Consider the following 26,489-nt stretch of genomic DNA (forward strand, 5'->3'; position numbering starts at 1 on the left):
GCACACAGTGCAAAAGATAAGGCTGAAGCATTTGCTACAATCTTCAACCAGAAGTGTCGATAGGATGATACATCTCTGCCTCCTCCAGAGGTCCCCAGCATCATAGATGCCAGCCTTCAGCCAATTCAATTCACTCCACATGATATCAAGAAATAGCTGAAGGCACTGGATAGTACAAAGGCTATGGGCGCTGACAATATTCCGGCCATTGTACCGAAGGCTTGTGCTCCAGAGCCTGCCGTGCCCCTAGCCAAGCTGTTCTGGTACAGCTACAACCCTGGCATCTCCCCAGCTATGTGGAAAATTGCCCAGGTATGTCCTGTACACAAAAAGCAGGACAAATCCAACCTGGCCAGTTACCGCCCAATCAGTCTATTCTCGATCATCAGTAAAGTAATGGAAGGGAGTCATCAAAAGTGCTATCAAGTGGCACTTGCTTAACAATACCCTGCTCACTGTCCAGTTTGGTTCTGCCAGGGTCACTCAGCTCCCGCCCTCATTAAAGCCTTGGTTCAAACATGGATAAAGGAGCTGAACTCCTGAGGTGAGGTGAGAATGACTGCCCTTGACGTCAAGGCCACATTTGACCAAGTGTGGCATCAAGGGCCCTAGCAAAACTGGAGTCAATGGGAATCAGGGGGAAAACTCTCCACTGGTTGGCGTCACACCTAGCACAAAGAAAGATGGTTGTGGTTGTTGGAGGTCAATCATCTCAGCTCCAGGACATTACTGCAGGAGTTCCTCAGGGTCGTGTCCTCGGCTCAACCACCTTCAGCTGCTTCATCAATGACCTTCCATCATAAGATCAGAAGTGGGGATGTTCACAGATGATTGCACAATGTTCAGCACCATTCGCAACTCCTCAGATACTGAAGCAGCCCATGTCCAAATACAGCAAGACCTGGACAATATCCAGGCTTGGGCTGACAAGTGGCAAGTAACATCTGCGCCACACAAGTGCCAGGTAATGACCGCCTCCAACAAGAGAGAATTTAACAATCGCCCCTTGATATTCAATGGCATTACCATCGCTGAATCCCCCATTATCAACTTCCTGGGGGTTACCATTGACTAGAAATTGAACTGGACTAGCCATATAAATACTGTGGCTACAAGAGCAGGTCAGAGGCTAGGAATCCTGTGACAAGTAACTCGCCTTCTGACTCCCAAAGCTTGTCCACCACCTACAAGGCACAAGTCAGGAGTGTGATGGAATATATTCCACTTGCCTGGATGAGTGCAGCTCCCACAACACTCAAGAAGCTTGACACCATCCAGGACAAAGCAGCCCGCTTGATTGGCACCACACCCACAAACATTCACTCCTTCTACCCCCGACGCACAGTAGCAGCTATGTGTACCATCTACAAGATGCACTGCAGGAATTCACCAAGGCTCCTTAGATGGCACCTTCTAAACACACGACCACTACCATCTAGGAGGACAAGGGCAGCAGATAGATGGAAACACCACCACCTGGAAGTTCCCCTCCAAGTCACTCACCATCCTCACTTGGAAATATATCGCTGTTCCTTCATTGTTGCTGGGTCAAAATCCTGGAACTCCCTTCCTAACAGCACTGTGGGTGTACCTGCACCACATGGACTGCAGTGGTTCAAGAAGGCAGCTCACCACCACCTTCTGAAGGGCAACTAGGAATGGGCAATAAATGCTGGCCCAGCCAGCGAAGCACATATCCTGTGAATGAATAAAGATAAAAGCTGTTACTCTGTACAGTGGTCATGCATTGCCTGTGGCAGTGGAATTCACTATTGCCCTTAACTGCTTTGCTTCGGGCTCCTTTCAGGCTGCAACATGTGATATTACTAGCATTAGTTAGCCTAGTCCATGAATGTATAAAGCAGGTCACTCATGATCTTTTTGCTCGGGCCAAATACATCAGATTCCCTATAGATATCATCAGCCAACGTGAAAGAACAATAAGTTTTTCTGCAGTAGCTGGCTACCCACATTGGTAACGGGGTGGTCTGGATGACATGCATGTAGTCATTAGGCCAGCAGGAAAGGCTACCATTCAATCAATCTGCAGTTGGCCACTGAATCATGCAGATCTATCCCCATTTTCCTGATAGAAAGATATATTTATGTAGCATCTTTCTCAACCACAGGGTATTGAAATGTTTTATAGCCAATGCGCGGCACATTATTTGATCTACTCATTCTCTTTCCCCCACTTCTCCTGCATTAGTAATACCACCTCTACCTGTCTTTCACCTTGCAGTAAAAAAGCTCCGATCTCTGAGCCAACTATCATATGGAATCTGACGTTGTAGGCTTAGCACCAGCTCTGAGATCACACTGCAGACGATGTAGAAAAACAAGAGTGACAGTGTAATGTCACTGGACTAGCAATCCAGAGTCCCAGGCTAACACTCTAGGAATACGGGTTCAGATCTCACCACGGCAGCTGGTGGAATTTAAATTCAATCAATAAATCTGGAATTAAAAGATAGTCTCCGTAATAGTGATCATGAAACCATTGTCAGAAAAACCCATCTGGTTCACTGTCATTCAGGGAAAGGAATCTGCCGTCCTTACCTGGTCTCGCTTACATGTGATTCCAGATGCATAGCAATGTGGTTGACAGTGAAATGCCCTCTGAAATGGCCTAGCAAGCCACTACAAAGTCTAAAAGGAATGAAAATGGACGGACCACCCGGTATTGACCTAGGCACCAGAAATGACAACGGCAAACTCAGCCCTGTCGACCCTACCAGGGTGGTGGCACAGTGCTGTACAGTCGGGGGAGGGAGTTGTTTTGGGAGTCCTCAATGTTGACTTTGGACCCCATGAACTCTCATCGCATCAGGTCAAAATGAGTTATCAACCTAGTGAAGCTATAAGACAGGACTGCTTGCATGCCAAACAGCAGAAGCAGCATGTGATGGACAGAGCTAAGTTATTTTACAACTAACAGATCAGATCTAAACACTGTAATCCTGCCACATCCATTCGTGAATGGTGGTGGACAATTAAACAACTCACTGGAGGAGGAGGCTCCACAAATATCCCCACCCTTAATGTTGGGGGAACCCAGCACATTGGTGCAAAAGACAAGGCTGAAACATTTACAGCAATCTTCAGTCAGAACTGCCAAGCGGGTGATCCATCTTGGCCTCCTCCTGAGGTCCTCAGTGTCAGATGCCAGTCTTCAGACAATTTGACTCACTCCACATGATGTCAAGAAATGGCTAAAGGCCCTGGATAGTGCAAAGGCTATGGGCCTTGAAAACATTCCAGCAATAGTTTTGAAGACTTGTGCTCCAGAACTAGCTGCGCCCCTATCCAAGCTGTTCCAGCACAGCTACAACACTGACATCCACCTGGCAAGGCGGAAAATGCCCTTTCCACAAAAAGCAGGACAAATCCTACCCGGCCAATTACTACCTCATCAGTCTACTCTTGATCATCAGCAAAGTGATGGAAGGTGTCATGGACAGTGCTATCAAGTGGCACATCCAGTGAGCTTCTCTAGCCTCTGAAAACACCTAGGTTTCATTGGCATTCCCAATTCTTAGCCATTTAGTATATCCCAAAGTTCCACCTGGCTATTTTAAGGGGCACCCTTGGGACAGTTCTTAGATCATTGTGCCTGTCAGGTATAAAACATGTATTTATTGCTTCATACACCAATCCAGAATAGGAGTTACTCAGTTTGGGTTCACCTCAGCTCCTGATCTCATTACAGCTTTGGTCTAAACATGGATTAAAGTGCTGAACTTCAGAGGTGACTGTCCTTGACATCAAGGCAGCATTTGACCAAGTGTGGCACCAAGGAGTCCTAGCAAAACTGGAGTCAATAGGAATAAGGGAGAAAACTTTCCAATGGTTCAGGTCATGTCTAACACAAAGGAAGATGGTTGTGGTTGTTGGAGGTCAATCATCAGTTCCAGGACATTACTGCAGCAGTTCCTCAGGGTAGTGTCCAAGGCCCAACCATCTTCAGCTGCTTCATCAATGATCTTCCTTCCATCATAAGGTCAGAAGTGGGGATCTTCGCGGATGAATGCCCAATGTTTAGCACCATTCGCAACTTCTCAGATACTGAAGTAGTCCGTGCCAATATGCGGCATGAACTGGATGACGTACAAGTGCCAGGCAATGATCATCTCCAACAAGAGAGCATCCAACCTTGACATACAATAGCATTACCATTGCAGGAGCCTCCACTATCAACATCCTGGGGGTTACCATTGACCAGAAACTGAAGTGGACCAGCCATATAAATACTGCAGCTACAAGAGCAGGTCAGAGGCTGCAAATTCTGCGACGGGTAACTCATCTGAAACTCCCCAAAGCAGGCATCAGTGTGTACCATCTACAAGATGCACTGCAGCAACTCACCAAGGTTCTTTTGGCAGCACCTTCCAAACCCGTAGTCTCTACCACTTAGAAGGAGCAGGGCAATGCATGTATGGGAACACCACTACCTGCATGTTCCCCTCCAAGCCACACACCATCCTGACTTGGAACAATGTTGCCGTTCCTTCTCTGTCGCTGGGTCAAAATCCTGGAACTCTCTTCCGAATAGCACTGTGGGTGTACCTACACCACATGGATTGCAGCAGTTCAAGAAGGCAGCTCACCTCCACCCTCACAAGGGCAGTTAGGGATGGGCAATGAATGTTGGCCTAGCTGACCATCCAGTGAGCTTCTCTAGCTTCTAAAAACACCTAGGTTCCACTGGCATTCCCAATTCTTAGCCATTTAGTATATCCCACAGTCCCACCTGGCTATTTTAAGAGGCACCCTTGGGACAATTCTTAGATCATTTGCCCGTGGGGTATAAAACATGTATTTATTCTTTCATACACCAATCCAAAATAGGAGTTAAGGAAGGGAGAAATGAATTCATTGTTCCTGCTCTTGAACATTATTGTACAATTCTTGCTGGAAAGCACATGTGTGCAAGTATCAGATGAGGACAGGATCGAACTTGACAGAGATTTACCTGCGGATGAATAAATTCCAGACACACACTGTACACTCTCCAAGGTCATGGCCACAGCTACTGGAGAGTGGCTGGCACCTACAGAACTGTATGCCAGCAGGAGTCAATACCTTCAGGAGAGGAAGGATGGAAAAAAAATTGTTTATACAGAAGTGGAAATACTTTGGATCTCTTAACTAAGCTGTTATGGTTGGCATTATAATGTGCTCCTTTCCTTTACAGTATTTTAAGTTTTTTTTTTTATTTTCCAGATGTCAGCAATCTTCTGCAGTCAGTCACCCTCTTTACCCATTTGATGGGAGACACCATTGTTCAGGGTAGTGCCACCTCCCATATGGTACCAATGGAACAGGCAGATCGTAAGTAATGCACTTAATCTGTTCTGGCAAATGTGTTGATTTAAAAAGCAATGGCGATGTAGGCTGAGAGGTTCCATGTCAGGGACCAACTTATCCCTGGGTGCTCATCATCCCCAGAATCAGTGTCAGCTCAATGCAGGTGGCCAGCCACAGATTGGAATGGGATTTTTTTCTTGTAGTACCACCTTCGCTGATATCAACCAAATCAGCACTGGCTGGAGGTGGAGCATTTACCAACCCAAAGGATGTTAGTTTCATCCCATTCATTCTTATTTTCTCACACTCCTCTTGCCCACACTCCCCCCTACTTTTGTTTTCAATTCTCCACCCTCCCCTTCCTCTTTTTCTTTCTTGGGCTCCCCCACCCCCCCATACCTTTTTCTTTCTTGATCCCACCCCCCCTTTTGTTTCTCTGTCTCCCCTCTGCCCCTCCCTCTTTTCTCAGTTTCTCCCCTCCCCTTTTTTCCTCTGCGATTAAATTTGTCCCCATTCATTTCTTCCCTGTTAAAGGGAAGAGAAGAATGCAAGCATTCCATCATCAGGTGAATTTTGATGTTCTTTGATGGGTGTATTTGATATGATACAGGATTTTCTGACTGATTTGGGCAGCAGTACCTCAGAATGCTGAATGGTGGTTTAGTTAGAAATAAATGGGGCACACTTATGAGGTCTTTGCTTTCTGCTTTTTCATTTTAAAAAAAGCAGTAATTTCTCAAAAAAAGTCCAGTTTATTTGTTATATTTTCTGATTCTGTTTGGTTCTCATTGGAACCTTTTTAAAAAAAAAATCTGTTGCAGAGGTGAAAAAGTAGATGAGCATCTTTTATTTTAATTTTGCTTCCCAGTTTATTTCCCCTTGTGTTCTTCAGTCATTGATTCCATCCTGTGGACTGTTAAATAGCTGACAATTGGTCTCAGTACCTCACACAAATAGCTATTTTTGGAACTGGGCATCTGCCAGGGACATTGGCAGGCTGTTTGGCTACAGGTATGCCATAGCTAAACTTAACTCCAAGGTTAAATCACCAGGCATCACTGAATAACCTGCAGGAGCAGTAACCCTGACTCATCTTTGTCATTCCATAGCCCACAGCTTCAAAGAAACTCTGTGGGCTGAATGTCATTACAAGCAAGTTGAGCAAGGCAGGAAAGAACTCTAACGGACCTTGGAATAAAACCCTTGTCAGCAGGTTATGTGTGGTTGCAATTTTTGTTCCATGGCTATATTATTTTGTCCGTACCATTTGTTGGTTCTGATTTCTAATTGCTAGGTCTGTTGGAAGCATGTAAGCAGTGCGGGAGTGAGGTACTTTCCTACTTCTCCAGTTTGAAGGACACTACAACTTTGAGCAGTGCAGATTGCACTAAAGTGAGAGAAGGTCTGAACCAGATAAACGCAATTGGGGAGGTAAGAGGCTGACATCCTCCTCTTAAATTTGGAAAAAAATATTGGATAGCCTTGAGAATGTAGCACAACATCAAGCTGCCTCTTAGTTTGGTAGGGTGTCACTCTATGCCATCAATTACCCCACAAAATGTGAGTAAAATACCGTGGAGAAATCTGGAATAAAAATGGGAAATGCTGGAAATACTTGGCGGGTCAGGCAGCATCTATAGAGAGAGATCTGGAATGTTTCTGTTTCTCTATCCACAGGTGCTGCCTGACCTGAGTGTTTCCAACATTTCCTGTTTTTAATCCACTGCCCCCTAACTGTAATTACTTTACCCTCTAATATTCCTCCTTTTCTAAGGCACTGACTCACCATGGAGTTCAGTTCCACAGCAATTGTATACATTCCAGACCCTAACCCAAGTCACCATTCTGTGAGACCAGATGATGAGGGTCAATAGTTTTTGAAGTCTGAGAGCCAAACCTGTATAGATGTGTTTTCCAGTAGGAACCAATAGAGAATGACCAGGAGCATGAATAGCAAAGAATTTTTATTTTCCTCACTCCCTAGCCAATGAATGCAGAGGCCAGTTGTGGCCACCTGAGCTGCTACCCCAGCTGACTCAACATAGAACAAGAATCAAACCTAGGACTTTCTTGACGTATATGCTCTAGATTTATTTATTTTTTTTGAAAAATATACTTTATTCATAAAATATCTGGAAGAACATTACAAAACATTTCTAAATCGCCATCACAAAAAGTGCAATCGGATTCAGCTTTTACAAAGTTGAGGTGCTTCAATACAATCAATGAATGTTACAATCAATGAATGTTACAATCAATGAATGTTACAATCAATGAATGTTACAATCAATGAATGTTACAATCAATGAATGTTACAATCATTTGAATATGGTCATTACAGACAGTCAGACAGCGCAATGGTATTGGAGCTATCAACATACATCATGTTGCACTGTGAGGTGCTTCAATACAATTATACAATTAGTATTCAATGCATACATTCATTGTGAGCCGTACAGCCCGAGGTCGTCTGTACCTTTCCCAGCCCCTCGGTGCACTATGGCAGAAAGGTCTTAGACAGCTACCTTTCCCCATCGGGCCTTTGCAGTGGCTGCCCCAAGCTTTAGTGCGTCCCTCAACACGTAGTCCTGGACCTTGGGAATGTGCCAGTCTGCAACACTCGGTCGGGGACAACTCTTTGCACCGGAAGACCAACAAGTTTCGGGCAGACCAAAGAGCGTCTTTCACCGATTTGATGATCCTCCAGCTGCAGTTGATGTTTGTCTCAGTGTGTGTCCCTGGGAACAGCCCGTAGAGCACAGAGTCCTGTGCCACTGCGCTGCTCGGGATGGACCTTGACAGAAACCATTGCGTCTCTTTCCAGACCTTCTTTGCAAAAGGCTCTAGATTTATGTCCCTGCTGAAAAACTTGAATGGCTCTTATAATTATGGATTGACTAAGTTAAATTCCTTCTCCATGGTTTGCTGTGCCCTCTGTGCAGTGTTACTGACTGCTGTGTGTGTTATTTTAGGAGCTAAGGCCTAAAGGAAGAGACATCAAACAAAAGGAGCTGGGTGATCTGGTGGAACAGGAAATGGCTGCCACATCATCAGCTGTTGAAGTTGCTACTGCAAGGATAGAGGTGATTTACATCAGTGGAATGTACTTTTAAGTTCATTAGATAAGTTAGTAAGACTGTATTTTGGAAAAATTGGTTCTATAGCTGGGTACAGTTTCTGTTGGTGGATGGGTAGACACAGGTATGCATGAAAACTCTCAATTCTGTTGCACTTCAAAAGTAAGTTATTGGAAGAGAGAACAGTTGTACACATGAAGAGAATTATGAATTCAAATATGTGAAGGAATATTGTATCGGAGTAGCATGATGCGGTACATTCTGCTTTTGGATTGCCTTGCTTCTCCATGTCAATGATAAAATCTGTTGTACTTCACTTGGGAGAGACAGATGATGAGGGCCTGATGGGAGTCCTGTTGGTTACTATGCTCTGGTATAGTGATGACAATTGGGTATTCTCTTGCTCAGCTTTATGATGTTGACTGAGAATGGCACAGCAAGAAAATCTCCCACAAGCAAAGCAAGCAGTGCAGAAACCTGAAACCTTTGGGGAAAATTAGAAAAAGGTATTTTCTTAGAGATTTTTTTTCCCGCACAATTTTTGCAGTTCTGGAATGTCAGTACAAAGGTTTGTTACTAGAAGGCAATCAGACCTGATTTGATTGTATATGGCTGCTTCACATTGAGAAGCTACATAAGATAGGGGAAGGGGATTGGTGAAGTTGGGTAAAGGCAGCACAATCTGGATGGCTCTAAGGAAATAGAGACACAAAGTGCTGTACATAATGCTGCTGATCTGTATTACAGGTTCTGTTTATTATTAACTACACTGTTCTGTGCATAACTGTGACTGATTATTATTTGCAATAAGTTGACAGTCATATTTTCTGGGACTATGTACATATATTCACACAGCGAGCCTAATCTCATGAATACTTTCTAACATGATGTTAGCAAGAGATAGCTCAGTCTTTAATATAGTTTGACGTGATACAGAACTCAGCTTGTTATTCTTCAATGGCTTTACAAAAGAAACAGACACCAGCCTTTCCCTGGCTGATTGTTGGAGCAGGATGGATTTCTGCTGTTGCATTTCAAAGCTGCTAGTTAAAACAGTTTTTTTTACAAAATTTGTAACCAGGAAATGCTGAGCAAGTCGAGGGCAGGAGACACAGGAGTGAAGCTGGAGGTGAATGAGAGGTCAGTGCTTTCAAGTTGCATGAATTTATATCAGTCTACACGAAGCTTGGGTGTCAGTCAAGATTTCTCCACAGCAGAATGCTGGTCATTTTACACAGTCTCAATGTGAGCCTCCTGCTCGTAGAGCCCCACATGTCAATGCCTCAGTCAGGAAAACTAAAAAGCTTGTAAAGGAATTTATGTGAGACCCTCTGTCATTTGTTGTGGTCTTTATACTTCTTTAAACCAAAAAGTCATGCCACAAAACAAAAAATTACAACTTTCTCATTAAATGTCCGATCAATGTATTGTTGCAAATGGACCCAAAACAATGGCCAAATGTCGAGCTGGCCCATCTCCATTAAATTTGTCTCTGTTCTACAGAATTCCATGGGTTTAGACTATTTCCATTTATTCCCACTATCTAGAATGCCATTGGACTAATCTACTTGTCATTCTCTTCAATGTGCAGAACGCCAAAAGACTAATCATTTTCTATTGTTTAGAATTCCAACAGGACTCTGTCTAATCTAGTTTTCTTTCACTTCCATTGTACAGACTCCAATGGACTTGTTCATTATCCATTCACACGCATTGCTCAAAATTCCAGTCGGCTGGTTCACTTCCCATTCCCACCCATTGCCTAGAATTGTCATGGACCAATTTAGTTCCCATTCAGCCCTATTTTATAGTATTCTGACAGACAAATCATATTCTGTTTACTGCTGCTATAAATATTAAAATATTAAAAATTAAAAGGCTTGTTGCTCTTGACTATATTGTGTTTTGCATTGAATTGAACTTCTGAATGAATAATTCCTTCCAGTCTGCTGCAAAGATTTATAAATAACTGCTTTAACCTGCACTTTTAAAACAATGCATCAATTGTAATATTTCTTATCCCCAATTTTCTCTCCACAGGTGTCAATAACCTTCCTGTACTTGACCCTTGCTTCTTGTGTATGCGTCAGGGAGTTAGTTGAGTATCATCAGGAGATGCAGTCAGAAAGCTAAAGTGATTTAGGTTTGCAATTGGATATCTGTATTCCTGAAACTCCATTCCTTTGGAAGTCTAAGGTTGAAGGGAAAGAAATCCTATCGGTTTGAGCAGGATTTGAACCCAGGCTTTGGGGTTAAAGAACAGTGTGACTCCTTGCCCTAGCCCTGGACTTGTATCTTTCTTTAGTTTCTCTCTTATTCAACCTCATGCTCTCTCCAAAGCTCCTTTAATTCATGAGACCTAACTCCTGCTCCCTTGAAACTTTTCTCACCAACCTGTTGACCACCCAACTTTCCTTTGGCCTTTATTGTTAACAGTTCCTTTTCCTTAAGTTCTGACACCCCCCCCACGCCCGACCTTTCAAATCTGTTATCATCACCCTCTTCCTCCAAAACAAAACAACCTTTGACTCATTCATCATTGAAAATTACTGTCATGTCTCCACTCTTGCTTTCCCGTCTTTAGTCATTAAATGCGTTGCTTCCAAATCTGTGCCCATCTTTCTTGCATCTCTATGTCTGGACTCCTCTAATCCAGTTCCCGCCCCTGCCACCGCACTAAATGTCCTTCATCAGTCTCATGACATTGTGTGACTGTGGTTGGTAAATTATCCCTCATCATTTTAGTTCTGTCTGTAGTTTTTTGACTGTTTGCCATACCATCCTCTTCCAATGTCCTCCGTTTTCCTGCTGAGGTATACGAATTCTTGGGGGCCTGCCACTTGCATTTGGTCAGGAGACCCACCAACTCACTTTAAACTCCTCAGGATTGTGGAAACCCCAGCTTAAGCATTTGTTTCACTGCCTCCTTAGTGGTCTACTGCTCCTGTCAGCTTTCTCTCTCTGCTTGTTTCCAAGTTGTTCCAGTTGTTTCGTATGTTAAGTTCCAGACCTAAACTGCCTGTGTCTCTGAGAAAATCACACAGATGAGCCCAAACAAAAGGGTAGTTCCCTGCAACCTATCCCCCTGGCAACATGGCATACCTGGGATGTCCCGGATAGAGATTTCAACTAATTAACTTCAATTCCCAAACCTGTCCTTTGATCTGAAAAGTAAATGGATACTTTATGAACATCCCTTGTTTAACATTTGCCTTCCAACCTTCCTTTGATCTGGGAATTACATTAATAATTTAAATCCCTAATGGGACAACTGCAGTCTAACTAGACTTGCTAGCTCCATTCCTAAACTAAGAGAGAACGACCCATTGTTTTTTGTTTTCACACCTTCAACTCTAACCCCTTCAAGTAAACATGGACCATCCTTTGAATGGTAATTATCTTAGAGGTGTTTACAGTTTCTTAAACCTAGGTGTAAAATTTTTAGCTCGGCAGGTGGGCATGCGCCTGACCCGACCAAGCGTAAAATGACACATGATGATGTCGGGCATGCGTGCCGACGTCATCGCGCACTCTCGGGATATTTCGGTTGGTGGGTGTGCACTGGGGTCAGCAGCACACCCACAGACAATTAAAAGGCCTATTAAGGCCATTTAAAAGGTAATTGAAGTAAATTTTTTGCTGCCCGTTCAACCTTATGGTTGACGGGCAGGCAAAAAGGCCAAGCACTTTGCACTTTTTAGGAAACCTCATCCTCGGGTGGGATGAGGTTTCCAAAAGCAAATAAAAATTAAATAAAAACTTAAATTCTTCATAAATAACATGTTCCTGCTAATGTGACAGTCACATGAGGGGACATATTTCATAACGTTTATCAAATCTTAATTTTTTTTTCAAATCAGTTCATCTCCTTGAGGCAGCTCTGTGCTTCTGAGGTAATGTAGTGTGCACTTGTGCGCATGTACGAAAGTCCCGCTCGCCTGGTTCACACTCTGCCCACCCGCACAGGCAGCGCTGCCGCTCACGTTTCACGCTGGGCAGGCCTTAGTTGGCCCACCAGCGTGAAATTGCCTTCCGGGCCCGATGGGAAAATTCTATCCTAGGTTTCTTTTTCCCCATTTAATTCACATTCAGAAATTCAATTCCTAAAACACGAGAAACACGAAATTATAGACATTTTTGCAACATCTGTCGTCCAGCTGAGTGGACTGAGTGATTCCGTTCTTATCTATCCAGCCATAGTCAGTGAATCACCTGCAATAGTTTTTCTTCCTGCTCTCATATCTTTACCACTGGAGTGCCCAGAAGACCTAACCTTGGTCCCTCCTAATTCTCATCTACATGCTTCCCCTCAAAACATCATCCAATGTCTGGTTAGTTAACAACACCCAGCTGTACCTTGCCACCACCTTTCTTGTTCTCTCCACTGTCTGTGATTTGTCTCATTGCTTGTCTGACAACCAGTACTGGATGAACAGACATTTCCTCCAACTAAATATTGGGAAAACCAAAGCCATTGTTTTTGTACCCTGGCACAAGTTTTGTTCCCTAGCCACCAATTAGGGGAGATGGTGGTGTAATGGTAATGTTACTGGAGCCGTAATCCAAAGGCCCGGGCAAATGCTCTGGGGGCGTGGGTTCAAATCTCTCCACGGAAGCTGTTAAATTCAATTAATAAATATGGAATATAAAGCTACTCTCAGTAATGGTGACCATGACAACTATCATTGATTGTTTTACAAATCCATCTGGTTCACTAATATCCTTTAGGGAAAGGAACATGCCATCCTTTCCTAGTCTAGACTATATGTGATTACAGATCCATAGCAATGCACTTGACTGCCCTCTGAAATGGCCTAGCAAGCAACTCTGTTCAAGGGCACTTAGGAATGGGACACAAATGTTGGTCTTGCCAGCGACAGCCACATCCCATGAAAGAATTTTTTTAAAATTGCTTTCCTTGGCCACCATCTGAACTGGATTGTTTGCAAGTATAACATCCCAATTGATTCAAAGCTGGAATTCTGATTCCGTGTCCCCTTCATCACCAAGATACCTACTTCCATCATATTGCCCCTCTCCACCCCAGCCTCAGCTCATCTGCTGCTGAAGCCTTTGCTACCTCTAGAATGGACTATTCTATGCAGTTTATACGTGTCTGTCTTCTGATTTTTTTTCTTGAAATATCTTTGAATATTAAGGCCTCGTTGGGAGAGCTGGTTTGGTCTTGATGAATGATGAAATACGGAGGAGAAATAAGATGGATAGTTGATGACTATAGACCGTTTCAGACTTTGAATCTGAATATGACAGACCTGGGACTACAGGGAAGCTCTTTACATTGAAGGAAAGTTTGCAACTGGGGGCACCTTTTAAATGGAGGAATCTCTCTAAATAGTGGATTGTAACAAGTTGGGGTAATCGGAGTAGAGGAATCGCCTTGCCTGGGGTCCTGGAGCAGAGTAACACTCTGTGGGCCAAGAATCTTGGAGGATAGTGATGGTCATTTAGTTTAAAGTGATTCTTTTTCGAAAAACTGAACTCAAGAACCTGATAACGATGTTGGATATGGTCAGGGATGGAATGAGGTTTTCATTCTGAACTACTCTTTCAATTTCCAGTGACATAAGATTAGCTTTTTAAAAGTTTGTTTCCTGAAAGGATCTGGATAATTATCTGAACAGAAAAAAACTGCAGGGTAATGGGGAAAAGATGGGAGAGTGGGACAGGCTCAGTTGCCCTTGCAGGGAACTGGCACAGACATGACAGGCTGATTGGCCTCCTGTACTATAACCATTCCATGAAAGTTTTGAGATATGGCACGTAAAAATTTAAATGGATCGAGTATTTTTTGCAATTCGTTTAAACATGGAAGTTGTTTCGAATTATTTAGGAGGAAACTATTTGACAGGTATTTTGTATTTCTATTTCCTGTAGGATCCTTGCCTCCTGCACTGATCTGATGCATGCAATCAAAATGTTGGTTCTGACATCGAAGGATCTGCAGAGAGACATAGTGGAGAGTGGAAGGGTAAGAGCAAAAACTTATTGATAAGACTGAAGTTTGATGAGTGTACAGGACAATATGTGAGTTAAAATGTTGCAGGGCAGTTAGTTGATTGAAAGCTTTGGAAGAATCATGAAACATGAGACTGTACCTCAGGCCGCTCGCAAAGCTCAGGGGCAATACTGGCAAAGACTCATGAGCAGGCCACCTTCCCAAACCCTCAGTTAATATCTCAAATGACCAAAATGGCTATTTACTCCATTTCCCTAGAGTTTCTGCTGAAATGATGGCAGGAGGTCAGGAGGACATAGTGGAGAATTTACTGGATTTTTTTCTGCAATGCCAGATACCACATTATTTAACTGCCTACGACTATGCTGCCTTTCTGATCAATCAGATTTCATGATTCAGATTAGGTGTAATGAATCCCTCCTTCCCGTTCTTCTTAATGGGTGAGCTCCCTCAAAGAGACCGCTTGTCATAGTACAAAGCCATGCCTAGAACAAGGTCCCAAGATTGATTCCTGATCTGTTGAGTTTAAGATGTTACAATTATCCTCACAGCCTTTGGATTAGTGAGGTGAAAATTTAGCCAGGATTTCTACAACCCATTGCTGCTCTGCTGGAAAGCCAGATATTTGAACATTATGTGAGGGAGGGCATGGCTCTGGTTCCCTCTGTGGTGAATATCCTATTGGCACTCAGGCCTGTGCATGAAAAATGGGCATTTGAATGAGGAACCAGATGCAGCAAGACGTAAGCACCTTTAAGAGAGATGAAGAGAAAGTTTTGGGAAATACTATCATAAATATTGTGTTTCTGGTTTACAGGGGGCAGCATCGCAGAAAGAGTTCTACGCTAAGAACTCACGGTGGACTGAAGGCCTCATCTCTGCATCAAAGGCTGTAGGCTGGGGAGCCACTGTGTTGGTGTAAGTGTTGCAACTGCTGTTCATTTATCTTTGTCAGTCACCTGCGGAACTCCACCAAATGTGCAATTGTGCTGTTTAACCTGGATCACAAGTGTTAATTAATGTCCTGTTAATTAGGATCCAATGTGGAGTTTAAAGTTTCGTATTTATTGGTATTTCAGTACAGCTATAACACTGACATCTACCTGACGATGTAGAAAATTATCTAGGTATGTACTGTCCACAAAAAGCATGACAAATCCAATCAGTCCAATTACTGACTCATCAGTTTACACTCAATCATCAGCAAAGTGAATGGAAGGCATGTTGACTGTGCTATCGGAGGTGTCAGCTGTGGCTCAGTTCATATCACCCTCGCCTTTGAACCAGAGGGTTGTGGGTTCATGTCCCACTCCTGGAAACCAAGAACTGTGATTGTACTCGAAAGAGTTGCAATCTGTGACTGTTGATAACTCAAAAGAGTTTGACTGTGCTATCGGAGGTGTCAGCTGTGGCTCAGTTCATAGCACCCTCGCCTTTGAATCAGAGGGTTGTGGGTTCATGTCCCACTCCTGGAAAACCAAGAACTGTGATTGTACTCGAAAGAGTTGCAATCTGTGACTGTTGATAACTCAAAAGAGTTTGACTGTGCTATCGGAGGTGTCAGCTGTGGCTCAGTTCATAGCACCCTCGCCTTTGAATCAGAGGGTTGTGGGTTCATGTCCCACTCCTGGAAAACCAAGAACTGTGATTGTACTCGAAAGAAGTTGACTGTGCTATCAAGCAGAACTTACTCAACAATAACCTTACCGAGGCTCAGTTTAAGGACTACTCAGCACCCGACCTCATTGTCCAAACGTGGGACAAAAGAGCTAAACTCGGGAGGTTAGAGTGACAGCCCTTGACACCAAGGAAGAATTTGACTGATTGTGGCATCAAGGAGCCCTAGCAAAATTGAAGTCAGTGGGAATTGAAGGAAAACTCCACTGGTTAGAGTCATACCTAGCACAAAAGAAGATGGTAGCGGTTGTTGGAGGCCAGTTATCTTAGTTCCAGGACATTATTGCAGGAGTTCCTCAGTCATGTCCTGGGCCTAACCACCTTCTGCTGTTTCGTCAATGACCCTTCCTCCATCACAAGTCAGAAGTGTGATTTGCGCTGATGATTGTACAGTATTCAGTACCATTCTCAACTCAAATACTGAAGCAGTCCATGCCTGCATGCAGCAAATCCTAGACAATTTTCAGGCTTGGCCTGACGAGTGACAAGTAACATTGACACCACTGAGGTGCTAGGCATTGATCATCTCCAACAAGAGAGAATCTAACAATCTCCCCTTGATGTTCAATGGCATTACCATTGCCGAATCCCCTACCATCGACATTCTTGGGATTACCATTGACCAGAAACTGAACTGGGCCAGCCATATAAATACTGTGCCTACAAGTCCAGGCCAGAGGCTGGGAATTGTGCACCTCCCTGAAGCCTGTCCACCATCTACAATGCACAAGTCAGGATTGTGATGGAATACACTCCACTTGCCTGACTGAGTGCGACTCCAACAACATTCAAGAAGCTCAACACTACCGCGGTCAAAGCAACCTGCTTGATTGGCAACCCATTTGCCATGTTAAGAATTCATTTTCCCAACCACCAATGCACAGTGGCAGCAGCAGGAATCTTCTACAAGATCCGCTGCAGTGACTTGCCAAGTCTCCTTCGACAGCATCTTCCAAACCTGCAACCATTACCATCTAGAAGGACAAGGGCAACAGATGCATGGGAACTCTACCACTTGCAAGTTCCCCTCCAAGCCATACACAGTCCTGACTTGGAAATATATTGAAAAATCTGGAATTCCTTCCAAAAAGCACTGTTGGTGTACCTACACCACATGGACTGCAATGGTTCAAGAAGATGGCTATTCACTACCTTCTCAGGGGCAAATAGGGATGGGAAACAAATACTGATCTTGCCAGCAGTGCTTGCATCCCATGAATGAATAAAAAAACTGACAGGATAGGTAGGTTTGATACAAAAGCAAAATACTGCACATATTGGAAATCTGAAATTAAAGCATAAAATGCAGGTCAGACAGCATCTGTGGGGAGAAAAACAATTGGAACTGATGAAAGGCCACAGGCCTGAAATGCTAACTTCGTTTTTTCTCTCCACATATGCAGCCTGACATGCTGAATATCTCCAGTATTTTCTGTTTTTATTTAGATTGGTTTGATTCCCACTCCTCACTCGAGGCAAATAGAACCCTTGATTTTGTATCTGAAGGTGTAGAATACAAAAGCAAGAAGGAAATCTTAAACTTGTACAAGATGTCATTAGGCTGCAGTTGGAGTATTGTGCATTAAGTATTATCTTGAACATTCCATTTTAGGAAGGATATAATAATGGAAAAGCCTCATTGTAGACTCACTAAGGCTACAGCGATGAGGAGCTACAGTAATGGAGAGACTTAAGAACATAAGAAATAGCAACAGGAGTAGACCATTCAGCCCCTTGAGCTTGCTCTGCCATTCAATAAGATCATGGCTGATTTTCTTGTGTTTCGATTTCCATATTCCCAACTGACCCCGATAACCTTTGATTCCCTTGCCTGACAAGAATCTATCTCTGCCTTAAAACAATTCAGTGACTCCGCTTCCACCACCACCTGAGGCAGAGTGCTCCAAAGTCGCACAATCCTCTGAGAGAAAAGATTTCTCCTCAGTGAGTTTTATTTCACTAGTGCTGAGGAGGTTACTGGATGTCTTCATGATTATGAATGGTTGCGATAAGGTAGATATTGATGGAATATTATCACTAGTTGGAAAGACAGTAACGGAATAACACAAATCTAAAATAACCAAGAGTAGATTTAAAGGGGAAGTTCGCAATTATGTCTTCACGGAGCAGGTTCTTAGCATGTGGAATTCTCTGCCACAAACCATATTGAAGCAGAATTCATTGAAACTTTTAAAAGGGAATGACTGTAGTTTAAAGGAGAAGGTAAGTGTGGGTTGTGGGTCGAAGTTGGAGCACAAATGTTTACAGCTCTGGACAATTCAAATGCCAGGACACTAATTTGAATACTACTTTATGTAGCCTCTTGGTGACAGTCCTGTAGCCAATGCCAGCTGCATGTGGAGACTTGAAATGGGCGAATTAGCTGGAATGGAAAATGCCCATGAAACTCCAAATATCTACAAGCTAGGTAGGATTTCACCATTATTGGATGGGGAGCAGGTGGAGGGGTAGTATTTATCTACTCCCCATTACTCAGTTTGCTAATGTGTAAACATTGAGAGCCTGTGCGCACTTCTTATCAACGTTTCTTATTGCATTTATGATGACTATGTTAACAAGTTATGCTGCAATTACACCCTTCCTGCAGTAGAGGCACTGCACTTGATCTTGACTTGCTATGTGCAAAACCACAGGTGATTTGTGTAAAGGCCTGGCATTAGGGGGAAAAAGCTTGGGAGTGGATCTAGTTGAGTTGCTCTCCCAGAGAACCAGCATGGACATAAAGGTATGAATAGCCTCCTGTGTAACCATTCTGTGATTCTATCTTAGCTGAGCCCTGCCATGTCCATACCTGTGCTTTGAGTGCCAGTACATAGCACACAGGAACGTGAGCCCTAACTACATTTTCTTTTCCCTAGCCCTGGGATGCTGAGGCCAGTTATTCTGCTATGGTTGCTGTTTTAATTATGAATGTTCAAAGGGAGGAAACAATGAGAATGAGTTATGGCAGTTTTGCAGATAGCTGGAAGTTCTATTCTGGGACCACTTCTGTTCACTGTGCAATATAGGATTTAGATATAGGGCTAGAGTGAGGTCTGCAGATACATAGTAAATAATTCAGAGTACCAAAGGAAGCTGCAAGGGGATATTGATGAGATGGTGAAATGGGCAGAATTCTGGCAATTGGAGCTCTGTGATAGTTAATATAAGGTAGTATTTTTTGTTCAAAATATACTTTGAATGTGGGAAAGCTTGGTAATATAGAAGAGCAGAGGTATTTATGGTTGCGGAGTCAGACTTTGGTAAAGCCATAACAAACACTAATAGAATGCTGGGTTTAATGATTAAAGGTATAAGAATATAAAAAAAATTGAGATGCACCGGTCATTCAGTATAAAACCTGAACCAGGTCATATTTGGAGTACTGTAGTTTTAGTTTCCACTCAAGGGGAAGGATTGTTAAGAAGGAACAGTGCAGATTCACTTGGATGCTGCCTGATATGAGGAAACACATACAAAGGAGGGTTTGGAAAAATTGGGGCTGTTTTCATTAATGCAGGAGATTATGGGGTGGTTTGATAGAGATGTTTAAAATTATTGAAGGACAGAATAGAGATAGAAACAGACTCTTTTTAGGGCTAATGAGTCTAGAACAAGGAGAGAAATGTAAAAGGTTAAATGTAGGAGATATAGGGCGAGAACAGGAGAAATATTTTTACACAGGGCTCTGTCAACATTTAAGTATAGGTTAGACAGATGGCTGAAGGAAAAGGAAACAAAGAGACATGAGAACAGGGAGGGAACATGAAATTAAGATTGTTTCTGTGTTGTAATTTCCATGTATCAGGTAACACCACAACATGGATTGAACCTGAGATCTTCCTGATCCAAAAGCAGTAAATATTTGCAATAATCTACCAAACAACATAATAGAGGCAAAAACTCAAGTTATTCAAAATCAATTAAATATCATAGGAGTTATACTAGAGAGTTAGAATTTTGTGTATAGTTCTGGTCACCACATTACAGGATACAGGAAGGACATAATTGGTCTGGAGCGATTACAGAGGAGATTTATGACAATGTTGCCAGGGCTTGAAAATTGCAGCCTTGGAGAAAGATTGGATACACTAAGGTTGTTTTCCTTAGAACAGAGGAGGCTGAGGAGTAACCTAATTGATGTGTACAAAATTATGAGGGGCCAAGATAGGGTAGACAGGAAAGACCTGCTTCCCCCAGCTGAGGGGTCAATTACCAGGGGCCATAGATTTAAGGTGATTGGTAGAAGGATTAGAGGGGACATGAGGAAAAAATTTTTCACCTAGAGGGTGGTGGGAGCCTGGAATTCCTAAATTGGTAGTTGAGGTTGAAATGCTCAACTCTTTTAAAAAGTACCTGGATATGCACCTGAAGTGCTGTAACCTGCAAGACTTTGGACCTGATGCTGGAAAGTGGGATTATGAATGAGCAGCTAGCTTTTTTTCTCTTTTTATGGCCAGTGTAGACATGATGGGCTGAATGGCCTCTTTCTGCGTCATAACCTTATTACGTTTCTATGGTTCTATGAGTATCAGTGGGCTGAATGGCCCTTCTTTATCCCAGGCTCTTGTTCAATGTCGGGTGGTGTATTCACATGCTGAGCCCTTGGGGGTAGTTTAATATTGATGCATTTTTTCCTGTTGTAATGTGCTTGCACCAGCAGATGGCTTCATGATTCAGATGTTACAATCTTCTATTTTTTTCATTCATTCACGGGATGTGGGCTTCGCTGTGGGCCAGCATTTATTACCCATCCCTAGTTGCCCTTGAGAAGGTGAGCTGCCTTCTTGAACAGCTGCAGTCCATGTGTAGGTACACCCACAGTGTTGTTAGGAAGATTTTATTTTATTTCTATTTTATTGTGCAGCTATTGATGTTTATTTAATGGTTTGGACTCAAGTGTTCCCTCATCTCTCTCTTCAGAGATGCTGCAGACATGGTTGTCCAGGGAAAGGGAAAGTTTGAGGAGTTGATGGTGTGTTCTCATGAGATCGCAGCTAGTACAGCACAGCTGGTGGCTGCATCCAAGGTAAGTGATTTCTTGCAGTGATCGACTCATATTTATAAAAAAGCAATGAATCACAAGCAGTAAAATAGAGACTGCACCAATCAAACCCAAGGAAAGTGGATAGAAAACTTTCCAATATAGAACTGCAAAGGGCATTGAAAAACAATAAATGAGCATTATTCAAATCGTGTATATTTTTTTAGTGTTGGCGGGGGAAAAAACCCAAAATAAACAGATGAATGGCAAAAGTAACTGCTCCTTCCTTATATTACACTCAGTTATTTATGTCAGTGCGTTAAGTGAGGAAACAAATGTGGCTATCATCCTACATGTGCATAAGAAAAAGATATTATTTATTTTCCAGGAATAAATCAAAATACCCTTATTTCAGCATATCTGGGGACACCTCTATCAACCTTCCTTCTGACTTTGATACAGTGGGAAAGATTACAGTGCATTGTCTGAAAACTGTCTGGCTATTTGTGACAATGGTTTTCTTTTCTTGTAGGTGAAAGCAGATAAAGACAACGCTAACCTTGGAAAACTGCGGCAGGCATCCAAGGGAGTAAACGAGGCAACAGCCAGTGTAGTGGCTTCCACTAAGTCAGGAAAATCCCAGATTGAAGAAACAGGTAGTTTACTGTTCATCCTGCACATGCGTCTAATACAAAGCAAAGGGTGGGAGTCAGTCATTCCACACAGCTCCAAAGCAAAATACTGCGGATGCTGGAAATCTGAAATAAAAACAGAAAATGCTCAGAACACTAAGTAGGTCAGGCAGCATCTGGACACACTGAGGCTATGTCACTATCCTTAATTTATTGTTAACATTTTAACAACAACGTTAATACTGAAAGTCAAATGACATAGAGAGTCGCAGCTGATTTGAGAGCCAGTGATGACCAGTGCAGTGTTTGATGAAATGTTACAATTCACCAAGCCCATAATAACTGGATAATTATTTGTAAGAGTCCTCCTCATAGTGGGCATCAAAGTAGCTGTCAAGTAGAAGTTGGTGAAAGTACTGGTCATTTAAAAAAATATTGTCATGTTCCTCATGCGGAGGAGTGGGCTTTTCAGCAGCATCAAGCATACCCAAGAGATATGGCATGATTAGATGTAGAGGAAAACTGTATTAATTGTGCTCCCAACATGTGCCCTAATCCCAACCTAAGAAGAAACTGCTCATCTTGGCAACAGTTATGACCTTTCTCTGTTTTATTCTCAGTAGGAACTGAATTGTGACTGCACAATCTTATTTCACAAGACCCTTATAGCCAGTAGTCAGATGAGATTTTCATTACATGAACCTGTGGTCCCATGTGAAAAGCTAGTCTCTAACACACTGAGCTGCTCAGATTATGTTGGTCTTCTCCAATTCATTTCACTACTGAGTAAAGTCAGTATGGGAGTGTTTTTGCAAAGTTTTGTGTGCATATTTAAAAGATATTTATAACCTTGAAGCTTGGATGACGGGACTAAAGATTCTTAGTTAGAAATTGTTCATTTAAGGACTTGCAATCCAGGCTGATACTTCAATGCAGTACTGAGGGAACGCTGTATTGTCAAAAATATCACCCTTCAGATAAAACAGAGGCAAAGTCTTGTAGTATAGGTTCATGTCGATGTTATTAGGAGAGCTGACCAACACTCCATTAACCAAAACTGCCAAAAAACAAAATAACTGGTCATTTATCTCATTGTGGGAGATGGTATACCAATTACCTGTACACAAACATCAAGGGCACTTCAAAACAATTCATTGTATGTAGAGCTCTTTGTACATTTCTGAGACATGTACTGTATAAGAGATGCATTGTATAAATGCAAGTTGCTGCAAGAAATGTTTTATGCTGAGAGAGTCCCTTTGGATTGATATGCAAAGTCCTACAATTAATGAAGGAAACATGCATCAAGCTAACATGATTTGCTGCCTGCTAAAACAGCATACAGTTTCAAACTCCATGTGTTTTCCAGGCGCAATCCCTGCTCTGTGTTGACTTAGCTGATCACAGACCAAGTGCTGTAAGGATACCTGAATCTCTGAGCTAGGGAAGAGAAAATCATCCAGAATTTCTGCTTCTGATGACTAAAGAAAAAAGACTTGCCTTTCTATAGCACATATCATGACGTCAGGAGGTCCCAAAGCGCTTTACAGCCAATGAAGTACTTTTGAAGTGCTTAGGAAACGGCAGAGAATTTACACACAGCAAGGAACACAAACAGCAAAGAGACAATGATTATATAACCTGTTTCTTTTTAATGATATTGGTTGAGGGATAATTATTGGTTAGGACACCAAGGAGAATTCCCCTTCTCTTCAAAATAGTGCCATAGGATCTTTTGTACCTACCGAGAGGGCAGAAGGGATCTGGGTTTAATGTCTTGTGAAAGATGGCACCTCCTCCAACAGTGCAGCACTCCGTCAGACTGTCCAGTGGTTTCCTGGAGGTGTATGGATACTGGTTGAGAATAGAATTGGACTTTGCTGTCATGCCCCATGATTGAGTAACTTCAACGTGTGGGCTTACGCAGGAGGAAGACCACTCGAGCAAACTGTTGGAAAATACTCAGTGCCCACAGAACTGTATCCCAGCAAAAAAAACAGCAACTTTATAAAAGGAAGAGAGGAAGTGAACTGCGGGTGGGGATCCTTATTTGCATGTCTGGAGATTTTCTTTGGTCTAACTAGTTGTCTAACATTTTCATTCCTTTGTTCCAGACACAATGGATTTCTCCAGCATGACACTGACACAAATCAAGCGACAGGAGATGGACTCACAGGTACTGTAAAGCTGCCTTTGCATTGCACTCTGCTCCTTTTCAATGGTTCCCTGAAGCAATGAAACAAGGGGATTACTTGCCTCGTTTTATCTTCCATGTTCTTTGAATGAAATGTACGCGTCACATACCATGGTCTGACATCCATGGGGACATCTACAGGGGAATTAATGTTAAGTGGCTAGTTCACTTCAGCTTCTAATCAAAGTGAACTTACCCAACAAGTCTGAGTCCTATACAATTGAGGGAATAAGAAATTATGACATTTCCCTGTGCATGCTCTTCTTGCAGTTTCTGGGAAGGTATGCTGATATCAAGAAGATGCATATAATTTGAAGAACTAAAAATTCTCTCTCTGGTAGGATAATTTACCTTTCCCACTCTGTTGCCTGGAGGACAACAGTGGAGACCTGATAATTGATGTGTGTTCTGCAGTTTTGTTTGATTTACTGTTGAAGATTAGGGTATATCTGTTGTAGAACTTTCTCTTGGGAGATTGAACCAGTGGAGATGGTCTAATGTGGTAACTTACACATGTTCTGCAGAAGGAATGGGATTGATAGGCTCAATGGACATTCCTTCCACTTTTCCTGTGTTTTTGGTGTAATGTGCATTAAAATAAGAGCAGGCCTCTACAAGCCTGAGTCAAATTTCACCAGAATTTGTGATGCCAGAACATTGCTAGGGAATATTTAAATTAAATATGTTTTTATCTCTGAACTGAAGGTTCGCGTTTTAGAACTGGAGAGCCAACTACAGAAAGAGAGGCAGCGTCTGGGAGGACTGCGGAAAAAGCATTACGAGCTGGCAGGAGTCTCTGAGGGCTGGGATGAAGGTGTGTGTAATTTATTTCAGATTGCCCCATTCTTTCTAGTAGTAATCTGGAGGAGGAGTGTGAAATATTGGAGGGAATAAACATAATGACGGAGGAAATATTAAGAGATTTAGCATCATTGAAAATAGATGCATCACCAGGCCTGGATGAAATGTATCCCAGGCTTCTGAGAGAAGCAAAGGAGGAAATAGCGAGGGCACTGATCATCATTTTCCAATCTCCTCTGGCTATAGGTGCGATGCAGAAGACTGGGCGCTTGTTAATGTTCTACCATTGTTAAAAAAGGAGGAAGGGATAGACCAAGTAATTGTAAGCCAGTCCAGCTTAACCTCTGGTGGGCAAAAGTAATGGCACTAAAAACTGAAAACTAGCAACTGATAAATCCCCACCTCAGTGTTTTGAAGAAAGTAAGTGAGGAAATTGTAGATGGTTTAGCTATAATCTTCTAAACTGCTCTCAATTTAGGAACTGCTACTTTAGTTTGAAAAATTGCAGATGTAACTTAGTTATTTAAGAAATGAGGAGAGAAAAAATCAGGAAATTATAGAAGAGCAAAATACTATGGATACTGAAAATATGAAATAAAAGCAGAAAATGCTGGAAATATTCAAATTGGGCAGCATCTGTGAAAGAGAAACAGAATTAAAATTTCAGGTTGATGATCTTCGTCAGAATATGACCCATTTGATGAAGGTCACTGACCCGAAATGTTAACTCAATTTTTTCCCTTCACTGATGCTGCCAGACCTGCTAAATATTATTTAGCTCATTTTAGGAAATTGTGGACCTATTAGTTTCTTTTGTTGTGGAAAAGTTATAGGAATCCATAATTAAGGACAGTGCGACTGAGCACTTGAGATAAATTTGATCTTGTTTGGAGACAGACAACATAAAGGGAAGATCATGTCTGACAAATCTAACTGGCTTTTTTGAGGAAGTAACTAACCTAGAAAACAGGTGAATATCTATGGATGTAGTTTATATGGACTTTCAGAAGGTATTCAATAAGGTTCCATAAGAAACTGTAAGATCAGATTTAAAACTCATGGGATTGAAGGAATTTATTGACCTAGTCAGCAAATTGGTTAGCCAGTAGATGACAGAGACTAGGGATAATGGGCTTGAATGGGGGACAAAAAGTGACTAGCCTTCCACAAGGCTTTGTGCTGTGGGGCCTCAACTATTTGCTATATCGATTAATGATTTTGATAATACAGCATTACCATATCTGAGATTGTCAATGACATGAAGGTAGGCGGCATAGTAAATAGTGATGCCAGGACCGTAAAATCACAAAAAGCACTGAATGATTGGACAAAACTGTGACAGATGGATGAGTATTTTCTAAATGATGGGAAGCTCGGAACTGCGGAGATCCAAGAGATTTAGGATTCCCTGTACATAGATCACTAAAATGCTGTGGTTAGACACCAAAAATAACAAACAGGCTAATGGAATTTTAGGCTTTACATCTGGAGCGCTAGAATGTAAATGGGGTGAGGTTTTGCTACAGCTATGCAGAGCCCTGGTTAGACCACACCAGGGGTTCTGTGTACAGTTTGGGACTGTAGAAAGGATACATTGGCCTTTGAAGGAGTATAGCACACATCCGCCAGAGTGATACCAGGGCACCAGGGGTTTTCTGAGGAGAACTTACATAAAGTATTTCCTGATGGATAGAGGGAGTTAGGATACAGACCAGGTATGGCCTCATCTCACCCTATTTTTCTGCTGAATAACTCAAGAAACTGCCCACACTTGGGTATAAAGAATGCAGCTTAGGCACCAGAGAGTTTAACATCTTTGGGAGAGCAATGCAAAGCACAG

General features: G+C 42.4%; 1 protein-coding gene across 6 annotated transcripts in view; it reads left to right on the forward strand.

Moving 5' to 3' along the window:
- hip1 (huntingtin interacting protein 1) overlaps window positions 1-26,489 on the forward strand; it is a 299,671-nt gene that overhangs the window by 271,075 nt on the left and 2,107 nt on the right. For all 6 annotated transcript variants that reach the window (XM_078548458.1, XM_078548462.1, XM_078548459.1 and 3 more), the window contains 10 exons: window positions 5,224-5,331; window positions 6,602-6,738; window positions 8,280-8,390; window positions 9,466-9,524; window positions 14,280-14,373; window positions 15,179-15,279; window positions 20,962-21,067; window positions 21,555-21,678; window positions 23,769-23,830; window positions 24,554-24,662. In XM_078548458.1, the coding sequence (XP_078404584.1) occupies window positions 5,224-5,331; window positions 6,602-6,738; window positions 8,280-8,390; window positions 9,466-9,524; window positions 14,280-14,373; window positions 15,179-15,279; window positions 20,962-21,067; window positions 21,555-21,678; window positions 23,769-23,830; window positions 24,554-24,662 (1,011 nt within the window). The remainder of the gene's footprint in view (window positions 1-5,223; window positions 5,332-6,601; window positions 6,739-8,279; window positions 8,391-9,465; window positions 9,525-14,279; window positions 14,374-15,178; window positions 15,280-20,961; window positions 21,068-21,554; window positions 21,679-23,768; window positions 23,831-24,553; window positions 24,663-26,489) is intronic.

The sequence above is a fragment of the Cetorhinus maximus genome, chromosome 9 (assembly GCF_964194155.1).
Source record: "Cetorhinus maximus chromosome 9, sCetMax3.hap1.1, whole genome shotgun sequence".
Taxonomy (NCBI): domain Eukaryota; kingdom Metazoa; phylum Chordata; class Chondrichthyes; order Lamniformes; family Cetorhinidae; genus Cetorhinus; species Cetorhinus maximus.